We start from the raw sequence: 15,114 nt of genomic DNA, 5'->3' as shown, positions 1-15,114 counted from the left end.
TCTGCCCTTGGAAGTGTAGACTGTGTTGCTCTGTAGTTGGTTTTGGTCTTTGTAGTATTATAGTGCTATTACGTTTCGTAGAAAAGGGTTTTGAAGGAATGCCAACTATTCTTACTAATTGCAAAGCAGCTTGCTGCAAATAGGCATTTTCATTGATCACAAAATATGCCATTTCAATTCTTTCTACATGTTTCTCTCTCTGGGCTAAAGAGGACTTATCAGTAGCAGCCTGGGTGACAGAGATCATACAGTGCAGGGCTTTTCACAAATGATTTCTTCTCCTTCCAGAAGACAGAGAGAGGGATTCTTGACAAAAGGTTGGGTTAAGACTTAGTCCAAGAGCAAGGATCTCTTGGTGGCATCCTTAGGAGAGAAGCTACAGACTTGCCAGGTCTGAGGTATGCCCATAACTGGCATTCAGAACTCCTCAAATCCTGAGAGTGCCCAGGAATGGCATCTGAATTAAATGGGAGCTTAAGTTGATTAGGAAACACAGTACCTGTTGCTGACAGACAGGCTTGGCTCCCTGACAAACATTACTGAAAACACGGGTTATTCCCCTCCTCCTCAGTCCCCACTCTCCGCCTTCCTTCTCTTGTTTAGACTAATCTTTAAAAGTGATGTAATTTAAAACAGTCCAGTGTGAGTTAATCTTTGGGGCCAGCTCGTATCCTGGAGTGGAGGTGACTAAGATCTTTGCCTACAAGATTAGGTTAATGACAAGATCAAACACTGGGGTTTCCTGCAGGCAGGTATATAGAAGTTGTGTCGAATTTGGGCTAACGGAATGGGTTTTTTTCCCTTCGTCTTCAGGTGTTGAAGAACACAATGGCTGAACAACTCCTTCCTCAGGCTCTGTATTTGAGCAACATGCGGAAAGCTGTGAAGATCAGAGAGCGAACTCCAGAAGATATTTTTAAACCTACCAATGGGATAATTCATCACTTTAAAACCATGCACCGATACACCCTGGAAATGTTCCGAACTTGCCAGTTTTGTCCACAGTTTCGAGAGATCATCCACAAGGCTCTCATCGACAGAAACATCCAAGCCTCTCTTGAAAGCCAGAGGAAGCTTAACTGGTGTCGAGAAGTCCGGAAGCTTGTGGCTCTGAAAACAAATGGTAAGATGGGCCCAGTGCCACTTGTTTTGTCTGGGGAATGGCTTCTAAGGTGCTTGGTGCTTGGTCTCCATTACTGAAATAGTAATGGCACTAGTCCAGACTACCATCTCTTAGGGTCCGTAGACACCTTGGTATAGAAACCTGGTAAGAGGCATACATCATAAAAGTAACCTTGTTTTGCGAATATGATTCATGATGTTTTCGAGGCCTGTATGTTAGAAAGCACTGGATCCTAGAGAGTGCATGTCTAAGCACCGTGCCCCAGTTAGATGATTTATATATCTCATGCTTGTTACTGTCCATTCAACTGTCAAATGTCCTACCCTACCCAGTAATGGAAACAGTAACGGGCTTTAAGTTCAAAAGGAACGCATGGCATGAAAATGAGACATTGCTCTCGTTTCCCATTGTAATTAGAAAATGCTTGGGATGATGGCCTTAGGCCTCTTGAATTGGTGGCCGTGTTCTGTGATAACCAGCGAATGGCTACTGGAGACTAGAAGACTCCTTTATTCGCTTCCCTGCTCACCCAGGCTTTGTTGCCTGTTGTTGTTTTACTTTATTATTTCTAGTGATTCCTAGTTATGTCTTCTTGTCTGTGTCTGCTCATCCAGTGTGCCTTACCACTAGTAGCTTTTCCTGTGCTTTATTTTACTGTTTTGTGTGTACCTCAACAGAATGTCCAAGCAAATTGTTTAGTGCATTTAGAAAATTGTATGTTATAGATTAGATAATTGTTACAGTTGTTGTTGTTGTTGTTGTTAAGTGCCGTCCATTCGGTTCCAACCAATGGCGACCCTCTCGAGGGTTTCCGAGGAGCGACTGGTAGGCTTGAACCACCAACCTTGTAGTTCAAATTGACTATGCAGTCTAGCACATTAACCTACAGTGCCACACCAGGACTCCAATTGTTACAATAAGTAGACATTTAATACTTAAGAGTTGTTTTTGTTACATGCCATCAAGTTGGCGTAGGCAACCTTAATTAAATGCTTAACATCTAGGTAAGAACAGGAATCTCAGATTTTTTTTTTTTTAATCAATGACATTCATAAACCATCCATTCAAAATATCATATTCCTTGTTAATAATGAGTTTGATAAGAACATTAATTAATTGGTATAGTAACTTTGGTCATTTTAGACTTGGGTGGTTGGTAAGTGTACATTTTTTGTTGTTGGTGTGGAGTATTGTGCATCATCACAATGTGCTCCCTATATGGGTGAACCATAGATTCTTAGAAACTTTGGTAGTAAAAAACTGGAACTCGATAGCTTGTGTACAACTCATGGTATTACATCAAGTGATAAATAGAAATCAACGACTATGTTTTCATTCAGGGTTTCATATGCCTGCTAGATTCTTGGTGTGTTGCTGTAGGATAAGCACTGGACTGCAAACCACAAGGTCTGTGGTTCAAACCTACCAGCCAGTCCTCGGAAACCCTCTCTAGGATCGCTAGGAGTGTTAGCCGGCTTGGCAACATTTAACAACAACAAGATGTCTGCCAGTTTGTGGTTTAACTCTCCCATTTTGTTGCAAAAACAGGATGGGAGACCACTTTGGGAAAGTTGGATACAATGGTATTTTACTGAGTTAGAAATGTAATAGAAAAGAGAGGATCCTTGTTATCATTAATTGTATTAACTGGCATTATTAGGTTAAACATATCTTGTTTCCTTAATAGAAAAAAGTGTAGTATAAATAGTAAACACTTAAAGTAACAAGGATTCACTGTAGATCTTAAGCTACACAAGTGGGGGAAGTATATATTTTTTTAATTATCTGGGAAACTAGGATTTTTAGGGTCAGGATTCTTTAATCTCCACACTTCTAAGAAAACACCATAAAATTCTGAAAAAGGAAGAAAATATATTTAAGGAGGGAAATGACTTTTCTTTCCATGTTTCCCCCTTTTTTTTCTTGGTAAGCCGTCTCTCTATAGGAGGATTCTATGCATTCAATGGGTTGTGTGAGGAGGGGGTGATTCACAAGTTTGCATTTGAGGATATGAGACTGTGGTGAATGAGGAAGGGAGGAGGTGGCATAAAATTGAAACTTCATGTGAAAAATTCCAGCGTCTATTGGCTACAGCATTTCGCTTGTATAATGAGTAGCCCTATTCCAACTCACCCTGACCACACCCACTTGGAAAGTCCAGGGTGCACCTCGCAGCTTAAATGTCTACACACCAGAACAAAAAGTACAATAGCTATTGCTCAATGGCTAGTCAAATAACTTAGCACTGGGGAATTCCAGATGTTGCTTAGGGAATTTTGTACTGGTGCATCTCAATAAAGAACTGAAAGTAAGCACAAGAAGAAGAAAAAAAAGCCTTATCTTTGCTCTAGATTTTGCAAAGGGGAAATTTCAACAGAATAAAGTAGTTACCACACTTCTGCCAGGACACAAGGCTTAAGCGATCTTTTTTTGTTCATTTGTTTGGGTACTTATTTGGTTAGTCTTTCCAAGTGTGTAAATTGAAGGGAGAGAGCTGAGTGTTTGGGATTTTTTTGTTAGCTTAGTAGTAAATAAAATTGTAAATTATCTTATTGCCTTGGTTATACAGTAATGTAAGAAAGCAGTGTATCTTTTTCTTTATAAAAAGAATATTGCACTTGGCCAAGGAGATGAGGACTCCTTGTGTGGTGCTATGGGTTAATGCTCCAGACTGCAAAGCCATTTGAACTGCAAGGTCAGTGGTTCAAGCTCACCAGCTGCTCCTTGGAAACTCTATACAGGGTCGCTATGGGTTGGAATCAACTCGACCGCACTTGACAACAACAACAATGAGATGAAGGAGTTCACTTTTATGTCTTAAGAATTCCCCTATATATTTATTGTTTTTTGTTATTTAAGTGCCGTCGAGTCGGTTCCAATTCATAGTAACCCTATATAGGGTTTCCTAGGAGCAGCTGGTAAATTTGACCCATTGACCTTGAGGTCAAGTGCTTGGTGATGGTGGTGGTAGTGTGCCATGGAGTCGGTTCCAACTCATAGCGACTCTGCATAGGGTTTCTGAGGCTGTAAATCTTTACAGGAGCTGAAAGCCTCATCTTTCTGCTGCAAAACAGCTTGTAGTTTCAAGCTACTGACCTTGAGGTTAACAGCCTGACTTGTTACCACTACGCTACCAGAGCTCCTTAAGGTAAAGTGCTTAGGGGATTGAAACACATATCATTATTAAATTGCAGCTTTAACCTAGAAAAGTCACAAAATAATGGAATAAAACTAGTTCTGTTTTGCTTTGTTTTGCTTTGCTTTTTCTCTCAAAATGCTCAAAATGTCAGTCATCAGGACTGAATTCTTCACATTTAGATGACCAGACATGCTGTATAACTTTCTTAAAGATGTCACAGTTGTTAGCAAGCATATCTACATCAAGCATTTCTGGGCAGTGGAGGTGGGCAGTAAGTAGTTGGTGGGGTCATTCCACTGTATAAATCAGGAGAGGAAACGCCCAAGTCCACAGTCTCAAGTGGAAATGGTCAAGTCATTGACCACTGAGTCATAGGCAGCCCCTGTCTAGTACCCCTTCCAGGCCTGTTTCCTGGTTTGTATGAGCTGCCATAGGGCTCCCACTTTAAAATAGAGAGATGGAGTGTCTGGGCCTTAGCCAGAAATTCAAGGAATGTTTGAAAGGAACAGGGCTTTTGAGATCACAGTCCAATGGCCTAATTTCATAAAGAGGAAAAACATCCAGAGGCTAAGGGATTTCCCCTAAAGTTACCTAAATTAGTGGCAACCCCAAGCAGAAGCCAAGGCCCCCTGTCTCCCTTATTTTCCTTAAAACTGTTACTTACCTGTGAAATGTTATCAGTTGGTTATTTGACTAAGAAATGAAAGTATTTGCATTGCATAGCATGTCCTCTGTATTACCCTAAGACTGCAGGGTGGGAGTTATCTGCCACCTAGTCCTCTCCTGTTGTTATTGCTGTTCAAGTGTTGTTAAGTAGTTTAGGATTCATAGCGACCCTGTATAGGGTTTCCAAGAAGCAGCTGGTGGGTTTGAACCGCCGCCCTGATTTCCTACAATGCTACACCAGGACTCAAGTCCACGCCTGGAGACCACCAATTTTGTTGTTGTTGTTAAGTTTGTGAGTTGGTTCTGACCCATAGTGACCCTGTATAGTGTTTCCAAGGAGCAAATGATGGGCTTGAACCACCAACCTTGTGGTTCAAACTGTCTTTGTAGTCCAGCGCATTAACCCACAGCACCACACCAGGACTCCAGAGACCCCTATACAACAGAAAAAAACAATGCCCAGCCCTGCCCCTTCTTCAGAATCACTGGCATGCTTCAGTTCATGGTTGGACCACTATGTATTTTCATTGCCGGTGTGGCTGCAGGATAATGCGCTGGACTGCAGGTCAGTTTGAACCACAGGGTCGGCAGTTCAAACTCACCAGCCTCTCCTTGGAAATGTTATACAGACAGGGTCACTATGAGTCGGAACCAACTTGACGACACCTAACAACAATCACATGTAGGGGACTCATCTTCTGGCACTATGTCAGACTGTATTCTTTTATCCTCATAGGATTTGCATTGGCTCAGTTTTGGAAGTGGATCTGTAGGCCTTTCTGCCTAGTGAGTCTTAGTCTGAAAGCTCCACTGAAACGTCCACTGTGAACAACCCTTTGGTATTGGAAAGACCAGTGGCATCTTCCAACATCAAAGGTATTAGGACACACTATTTGAAGGGTAGCTCTGGTAGCGTAGTGGTTACGAGTCAGGCTGCTAACCTCAAGGTCAGCAGTTCAAAACTACCAGCGGTTCTATGGGAGAAAGATGAGATTTTCTGCTTCCCTAAAGATTTACAGCCTCAGAAACCCTATGCAGGGTCACTGTGAGTCAGAGCCAACTCCATGGCACACCACCACCACCAGATGATAGCAACTGTTGTTGTTGTTGTGAAGTGCCATCAAGTTGATTCCAACTCATAGCAGCACTGTAACAGCTTTCCAAGGAGCAGCTGGTGAGTTTGAACCGCCGGCCTTGCGGTCCAGTGCTTTATCCTGCAGCACCACACTAGATGATAGCTGTAGGACATGTTTACTCTGAAAACATTTTCGAGGCTTCAACTAGAGTCCCTCTCACTGCTGTTTGCTTCCCTCTGTCTTCAGGGGATGGGAACTGCCTGATGCATGCTGCTTCTCAGTACATGTGGGGTGTTCAAGACACAGACTTGGTCCTAAGGAAGGCTCTCTGCAGCACGCTCAAGGAGACTGACACACGCAACTTCAGATTCCGCTGGCAACTGGAGTCTCTGAAGTCTCAGGAGTTTGTGGAAACGGGGCTTTGCTATGACACTCGGGTATGTTTTGCTCTCCCTTTCAGCCTGTCCTGACTGAGTTCCTTGGTGGATAAAGGGAAGCTTAGTCCCTACCCTCCTAGAGCTCACAGTTTACTAGGTCATGTGAATCTGGCTAATCAAAGCCTACTCAGTGGACAATACCAGGAAATCTTCTGTGGGGTGAACCTGGGGTATTTGTTGTGGCTCACAAGCCCCAGGCCCGTGGATTTCTTCACTTGAGCAGATGGGCTGATGCTTATAGCCTTTGTAAATGGAGTTCCTTTATGTGTTTTTTGGTTTGGTTGTGCTATACATGCTTTGCTGGGCCAGCAAATCACAGGCAACCACGTGCTTACCATTCTCAGTCACACGCTTGGAATTTCTGTGTACATTTGGATGAGGAGCTTCAAGGTTATTCTTCATCAGGGTCGTGGTGTTGTTTTGCTCTGTTTTTTTCTAAAGCGGGTACTGTCCCCATCCTCCCCCACTTTTGAGTTTGCCTAGTAATGAAAAACACAAAGGAAGCAAGCCCGAAGTGGGGAAAAGGGTGATCATTTCAATGATTATTTCAAGAAAGGGGAAAAATTAGCTGACTTATATAAATGAAGAGTACTAGTATGGAGTCAGAGTGATATTTTAATGTAAAGCCCACTTAGTCCATTGTTTTTGTTTTTTGTTTCTCTTCATCTTGTTAGAATTGGGATGACGAATGGGATGACGTGGTCAAAATGGCATCCACAGACACTCCCGGGGCCCGCGGCAGACTTCAGTATCACTCCTTGGAAGAGATACACATCTTTGTCCTGTGTAACATTCTCAGAAGGCCCATCATTGTCATTTCAGGTAAGATGCCTGCAGGTTACTGGTTTGTATTCAGTGCTTTTCAGCGTTAGGAAATACCAGAGCTACAGGTAACAGTAGCTAAAAATTGATGGAAGTCGCCCCAGGGCCTTATTTTCTTTCTCTTTCCTTAAACAGACAAAATGCTGAGAAGTTTGGAATCCGGTTCAAATTTTGCTCCTTTGAAAGTTGGCGGAATTTACTTACCTCTCCATTGGCCTGCCCAGGAATGTTACCGATACCCTATCGTCCTTGGTTATGACAGTCAACATTTTGTACCTCTGGTGACCTTCAAAGACAGTGGACCTGGTGAGCAAACAGGACCTGTTCACATCAGTACCTTCTGGTCAATCCGGATCTAGCTTATTCTCACTGAGTATTGCGGTTTGCTCCTTTACTTCTCAGAGAAAGGCTTTTATTTAAATAGGTGTCTTTTGTTTAACTATATTACCCTCTCATTTACTCCTTTAGTAACAGTAATATAATAGTGTTGTTGTTGTTGTTAAGTGCCGTCGAGTCGGTTCCGACCCATAGCGACCCTGTACAGGGTTTCCATAGTCCCTTACCTTGTTGTGTTTATGCTGCTGTTTGGAAAGTCCTTTCAGTTGGCATATTTGTACTTAAGTTGGAAATATGTAAGAGGGGGCTTCAAAAAGTCCATGGAAAAATGCAATGAAAACATCATAGTATTTGCCCACGAACTTCTTGAAGCCCCATTGTATATATATCACCATTACTTTTTACGGAGTCCATGGGTGCTGTAAATAGTTAACGTGCTTGGCTGCTAAACAAAAGGTTGGAGGTTTGACTCCACCCAGAGTTGCCCTGGGAAAAAGGTCTGACAGTTTACTACTGAAAAACTCCATTGAAAACCCTATGGAGTACAGTTCTACTCTGACCCACATGGGGTTACCATGAGACAGAATCTCCTCGGTGGCAGCTAACAACTACTATTACTATTAATACCAAATAAATTAAGACATACAAACTCCTGGGTTCTTGCTGTGGCACTGTAGGATAAGCATTAGACTGCTAACAGCAGGGTCGACAGTTCAAACCCACCAGCCACTCCTCGGAACCCTTATACAGTGTTGCTATGAGTGGGAACCATCTGGACGGCACTTAACAGCAACATCAGTCCTTAAGACGATGCCTTAATACAGCAGCTAAATGTGTATCAGTGTTAGCTATTATTGTAGTAGTTAGCTTAATGTGGAGTAGGCACTGTACTCGTACTTTATGCACATTATTTCATTTCATTTCATCTGCGCAGCTTGCCTATGTGGTGTAGACAGGGTACACCTTCTTTAACAGACAAGGTAACTGAAGCTCAGAGAGGTGAAATAATGGTACAATTTGATAGTGACAAAGCTATTATTCTGTCACCATCTGATTCTGAAGTATGGGAATTTAACTATTCACACCTACTTCCTGGACTCTGCTTAATATCCTATAAGATCTTAGAGTTTCGCTTTTTCATTGGGCTCTGACTTGCACTAGAAAACAGTTTTCGTTCTTTAATTGTATCCTTTGTATACTTTCACAATTTAATCATCACATCACCTGTACCCTCTTTTAGTACAATAATCCTTTGCTTACATGTTATTTTTCCCTCAGAAATTCGAGCTGTTCCACTTGTTAACAAAGACCGAGGGCGATTTGAAGATTTAAAAGTTCACTTCTTGACAGATCCTGAAAATGAGATGAAGGAAATGCTACTAAAAGAGTACTTAATAGTGATAGAAATCCCCGTCCAAGGCTGGGACCTCGGCACCACCCATCTGATTAATGCTGCAAAGTAAGAATTTCTTTAGTAGGTAGATTCTTGTTGGCCCATCATTGTTTTTACAACGTGAGCTGCATGTGATGCTACCATCCCTCTGCTCAAGATTTGATTTGAAACTGATTTTTTTGGGGGGTGGGGTGGGGTGGGGGAGGTGTTTTTGTTTTCAAATGTGAAACAAATTCAGAGCCCTTCGGTTTCAAGTGGAAGCAAGTAATTCATCCATGGATTTTCCTGGATGTCTGGATGCTGAGAATCAGAACTGTGGGTTGTAAATGTCTGTGTCTGCCAACAGTAGCTTGGTTTCTTAGTTGCCCTAATACATAATAAAATGACTACCAGTTGGCATTGAGCAATTATAACTCATGACAGACCCCTGTGTTGCAGAGTAGAACAGCATTGCCTTGAGTTTTCAAGGTTTTGACCACCCTTCAGGAGCAAAGCACCAGGCCTTTATTCAAAGGCACCTGGGAGTGATTAAACCACCAGCTTTTTAGTTAATAGTTAAGTGCTGAACTGTTTGTGCTACCCAGGGACTCCAGTAGAAAGACTAAGCCCCAAACTCACTGCCAATGAGTTAATTCTGACTCATAACAATCCTTTACAGGATTTCTGAGACTGTAAATCTTCATAAGAATGGACAGCTTCATCTTTCTCCCAAGGAGCAGCAAGTGTGTTTGAACTGCCGACCTTACAGTTAGCAGTCCAACACCTAACCCATAGTACCATTGGCGCTCCTTATGTAGAAAGACTAGCAATTGAAGGCTCTTGGAAACAAAAGCCTTTTCCCTTGGTTTCTTGGTAAGGCTAGCCATGTCAGATACAGACCGTAGTAAAATGTGTTGAGTGGCCATCGCATGGTTATTGTTCCATGGAAACTGGGAAAGAGGCCTAGAGTCTCCCTGGAATAGCGCTTTCTTCAAAATACAATTTGGAGTGGGGTAAGATTGATGGACAGAGACTGGGATTTTAAAAATAATAACGTCTCCTCCTCACTCTGCCGTATATTGTGTTTGACATTAGAACATGCCGGCAGGTGTATGAATCATGCTACATAGAAGGTGCAGACTCTTTATCACAGGCCTATGTTTCAGCAGCTGATTGTAGTAGATATCCACACCCTAAAAGTTTGCTCTGTGAGCTGATTAATGGTGTGCTCATACTTTCTCCTTTGATCCTTAGGTTGGATGAGGCTAACTTACCAAAAGAAATAAACCTGGTCGATGATTACTTTGAACTCGTGCAACACGAGTACAAGAAGTGGCAGGAGAGTAACCTGCAGGGACAGAGAGATGTGCACACCCAGAATCCTCTGGAGCCTTCCGGACCCCAGCTTTCTCTCATGGACCTAAAATGTGAAACTCCTAATTGCCCTTTCTTCATGTCCGTAAACACACAGCCGTTATGCCATGAATGCTCGGAGAGGCGGCAGAAGAATCATCATAAACCCCCAAAGCTGAACTCTAAGGTGGGCCCTGAAGTACTCCCTGGCATGGCCCTCGGAGCCTCCCGGGGTGAGGCCTGTGAACCTGTGGCCTGGTGCCCTGAGGAGCCCACTGGTGGGCCTCACTCAGCCCCACCAACAGCACCGAGCCTTTTCCTGTTTAGTGAGACCACCGCCATGAAGTGCAGGAGCCCCGGCTGCCCATTCACACTGAATGTGCAGCACAATGGATTTTGTGAGCGTTGTCATAATGCCCGACAGCTTCGCAGCAGCCACGATGTGGACCCCATGAGGCATTTAGATCCTAGCAAGTGCCGAGCTTGCCTCCAGGATGCCACCAGGACGTTTAATGGGATCTGCAGCACTTGCTTCAAAAGGACTACGATGGAGCCCTCCTCGAGCCTCGGCTCTGGCGTCCCTCCTTCCTATCACCAGCGGTCCAAGTCCGATCCGTCCCAGCTCATACAGAGTCTCAGCCCACATTCTTGCCACAGAGCTGGAAGTGAGACTCCGCCGGGCTGCCTTTCCCAGGCTGCACGGACTCCTGAGGATAGGACTGGCACAAGTAAGTGCCGAAAAGCCGGCTGCCTGTATTTTGGGACTCCAGAAAACAAGGGCTTCTGTACACTGTGTTTCATCGAGTACAGAGAAAACAAACGTGAGTGAAGGACTTGATTTCCTAATGCAGCAGCTACTGGCCAAAAGGGTTTTTATTCTTCCACTTGGAGAGAAGGGCCGATCTGGGCAGTTGGTAGGATGGTTAGATCTGCCTGGGCTGCTCAGATGCTGCTACAGTGGCTCCGAGTGCCCCATGTGGAGGGAAAGGCTCTCAGAGCACCATGATCCCAAAACCACACACCCTGTCCAGAGAGTCCATGGCTCCTGTCTGTAAAACAGTCTTTGGCCTGTATCACTGAGAGTCTAAATTAGATTTCTGCACACTGGTCTGATAGAGAACCCTCCCAATCTGATGAGCAGTAGCCTGGGACAGGGGTGTCCTGACTGATATTGGAAGAGCACAGTGCGCTAATAGGACGTTCTAACTCTAAGAAGGATTGGCAGTTTGTGTCTGCCATTTTGTTACTCTGAATGATCAGCAGCAGATGTCCAAAAGGGGGTGATTTGTCAATCCAAAGATGATTCAAAAATAGCATCATTTAAAAATTTTGCTGAATTTATAAAAAGCGAGTCTCATGTATCTATCAAGACTTGATGGCAGCTGGTTGTTCCATATGGGGACATTCCATTTATGTCTCTAATGTCAGCGTGCTGTTTCTGTGTGGTTATCCCTCTGTGGTACTTATGAGCGTAAACTCTGTTTCAGATCTTGTTGCTGCCTTGGGGAAAGCCAATCCTACAACCTCCAGGTTCCAGAACACAGTTCCCTGCCTGGGGAGAGAATGTGGCACCCTCGGAAGCAAGATGTTTGAAGGATACTGCCAGAAGTGTTTCATCAAAGCTCAGAGTCAGAGATTGCATGACGCCAAGAGGACTGAAGAACATGTGGTAAGACACTGAGGTCCTGCCCTCCTGTGTGTGCCAGGTCCCTGCCTCCCTGTCAATGTGTTCAGGGCAAAATGCTCACATCTCTGGAGCTCCGAGGGGTAGAGGTGCAGTAGCAGCTGCTGTAGACTGTCAGGATAACAGTTTACTGTACAGTATATTTCAAAATGCCAGTAAAAGCATCCTCACAATAAAATCTCCTGCAACATCTAAAGTGGCAAATGTCAAAGGCTTCTTTGACTTGTAGTCAATAACATAGACATCTAAGTGTCCAATGAGTTTCCTTAGATACCCACTCCTGCAAGGTTAGTGGTTCAAGCCACCCAGCTACTGCATAGGAGAAAAATGAGCCTGTCTGTTCTCATAAAGATTTACAGTCTTGGAAACCCGAGGAAGCGGTTCTCCTTTGTCCTATTGGGTGAGAAGCAAGTCAGTAGCAGTGGATAGGAGGTCATGAGGGGAGTCCCCGGGTGACCCACACAGGGAAACGTTTGAGTACTAACCAAAAGGTTGGTGGTTCTAACCCACCCACAGTTACCATGGAAAAAAAGCTTGGTGATCTACTTCAGAAAGGTCAAAGCCATTGCCACCCTTGGGGAATGCTGTTCTGTTCTAACACACGTGAGGTCACTATGAGTCATTCGACTTGCCAGCAACTGGCTTGGTTTGGTTGGTTGGTTTTCATTAGGAGCTAGAAGGCGGCAGAGCACCTACCCCAAGATGCTGCACTCATCGATGTATAAGAAAAGCAAATGTTGTCTGGTTGATGCTTTTTGCATTGCTTGCAGTGCGTGGTAGGAAAGCTATCTAAAAATGAGCTGTTTATGATGAGGCACAAAAAAGCAAGTTGGGCCAAGTTTTCAGACCTCCCTGGTATGATGGATGGTCCTACTCAGCCTCCCTTGGAGCCCCTGGCTTCCCTTGGGTTGGGCAGGTGGTCTTGTTCATAGGTTACACGTGGTCTATCATTTCCTTGGTCAGGCAGATGCTTTCCCCTGCCCCAGAATGCACACTGTCCAGTGCAAGCTCATGGGCTCTCCTACTTATGCGGAGAATCATGCATGACTCTTTCCTGTTCTTGTCCCATGCAGAGGTCCAGCCAGTGCCGAGACATGCCGCGCACCACCCAGAGCTCCTCGCGGCCCAAGTGCGCCCGGGCCTCCTGCAAGAACATCTTGGCCTGCCGCAATGAAGAACTCTGCATAGAATGTCAACACCTCAGCCAGCGAGTGGCCCCAGCACCCCATCGTGGGGAACCCGCTCCAGATGAGCCCCCTAAGCAGCGCTGCCGGGCTCCCGCCTGCGAACACTTCGGCAACACCAAGTGTAGCGGCTACTGCAACGAGTGTTTTCAGTTCAAGCAGATGTACGGCTAAGTAGACAAAGGTGGGCCAAGAGCTGTTCGCTGCCAACATGGTGCTACTCTCTCAGTACTGGGATGCCACAGAGCAGCAGTCCTGGCCACAGTGAGCTTGAGGGGTCCTCTGAGCAGGGAAAGGAAAGATCACTCCCATCTTGCTTCAGGATTGGATGGTGGCAAGAGTCAGCCAAGCCAAGGGCCATTCCTCCTCTTCCACCGAGCAGAGAGCTGAGAACTTTTCTGGATTGGGAACGCGTGCCAAGGTTGGCCATCATCTTCCATTCTGCCCACCAGGACTGCAATGCCATCTCAAGAAAAGGGAGAAGACACACAGGCAGGCAGGACAGGAAACCCAGAGCTTAGTCCTCAGGGTACCAGGGCCCTCAGTGAGAAGCTCAAGGAAGCTCAGGGAAAATGAACATACTTGGAGAGCGCCAGTAGTTAGTGGGTTTCCCCTAGCTGCCTGGTGCCTTTCCTCTGCACGCGGCAAAAGCACAACTGTCCACAGACTGTGATTGTGATGCTGCTGAGACTGAATAAGTTTGCACTGAAAAGCAAACAAGCTGCTCTTGCAATACGTACCCTCTGAAGATTTGGATGGCAGTTGTGTACCTCTTTTGTTGATCACCGCCTTCACTTCTAAAGAGGTTCACCTAATTGATTACAAACTTCAAGATTATTTAAATGAAGTTGTTTCTTCTGTGCTGAGGGAAAATGCTGAAGTGTCTTCTTGAGTTGACAGATTCATTCACTTTGGGTCACCCTTATAGAAACTGGCAAGTTCCTCTCCACAGTGGGAATCTGCCACTTAGATACATTGTTGTTTCCTTGCCCTTGAAAAGAAGGAATTGCATCAAGTGTAAATTCATTAAAACATTACCCTCGTTCTTAGGAAGCTTTGACCAGAGCTACTTCCCAACCATATGCTAAGAAACTTCTCCACACTCTGTAGATACCTGTGAGTGTCCTACCTCCTTGGAGAGAAGGTTGGGAAGGAGTAGAGGAAGGTCACTTCCAATGATGTGTTTTATTCGCTGTGTTAATGTGTCACACAATAACACTGAGACAGCAAAGCCAGGTCACCGTGAGCCTGAGGACATTTCTGTCTCCCCTTGGTCTGCAATTTCTCTATGTGCTGCATTTAACTGTCATACTTACTCTAGGAGAAAAAAAGGAGGGGAAATACGTTTTTCCCAGAGGTAAAGGCTGCCATTTTTCCTTTGGTCTGGACTTATGACTGGAAAATGTCTATAATCTGTAACTACACGTAGCCTTTTCTTTGTATTATGTGACCTTTTTTCCACTTGGAGTTCATGTCAGCCTTTTATCCCTGAAAGTCTTGACAATTTCTTTCGAAAGATCAACTTCAGTGTTTCCATCAGCTTCTTTCAAAGGTGATATTTTAATATTTTATGTGTATCGATATTTTCATTCTTAATGTGAAAATAGAATTATTTATACTTATTATAGAAAATGTTTGAAATTTGCACATTTAGTTGTCCTTATTAAATCACCTTTTATTCTTTATTGGATTTCTTGAAGTTTAACTAAGTAAATGTAACTTTTCACAAGAGTTAAAATTAAAAAAATAAGTTATTTAAGAACATGTGCTGGTGTTTTATGTTTATGAATGATGCAAGAGAAAGATGGGCTCAAAGATTAAGACATTTTTTCCCACACCACTTGGTTTTGATGTACATTTGTGTAACGGCTGCATCTCTCACCCATGAGGATTTGTTGTTGTGAAGTGCCGTCGAGTCAGTT

At 44.1% G+C, this 15,114-nt stretch overlaps 1 protein-coding gene across 1 annotated transcript; it reads left to right on the top strand.

Moving 5' to 3' along the window:
* The first annotated feature begins 716 nt into the window (after window positions 1-716).
* On the top strand, window positions 717-13,366 carry LOC102812345 (tumor necrosis factor alpha-induced protein 3-like). Its single transcript, XM_006834627.1, is given in 9 exon segments — window positions 717-794; window positions 796-1,123; window positions 6,251-6,441; window positions 7,116-7,263; window positions 7,399-7,569; window positions 8,878-9,058; window positions 10,226-11,145; window positions 11,812-11,993; window positions 13,082-13,366. Coding segments are annotated over 9 exon segments (2,484 nt in total).
* The last annotated feature ends 1,748 nt before the right edge of the window (window positions 13,367-15,114 follow it).

Source organism: Chrysochloris asiatica, unplaced genomic scaffold (assembly GCF_000296735.1).
Source record: "Chrysochloris asiatica unplaced genomic scaffold, ChrAsi1.0 scaffold00013, whole genome shotgun sequence".
NCBI lineage: Eukaryota > Metazoa > Chordata > Mammalia > Afrosoricida > Chrysochloridae > Chrysochloris > Chrysochloris asiatica.
Note: the sequence above shows the minus strand (reverse complement) of the source record. Positions and strands in the feature narration are given on the sequence as shown.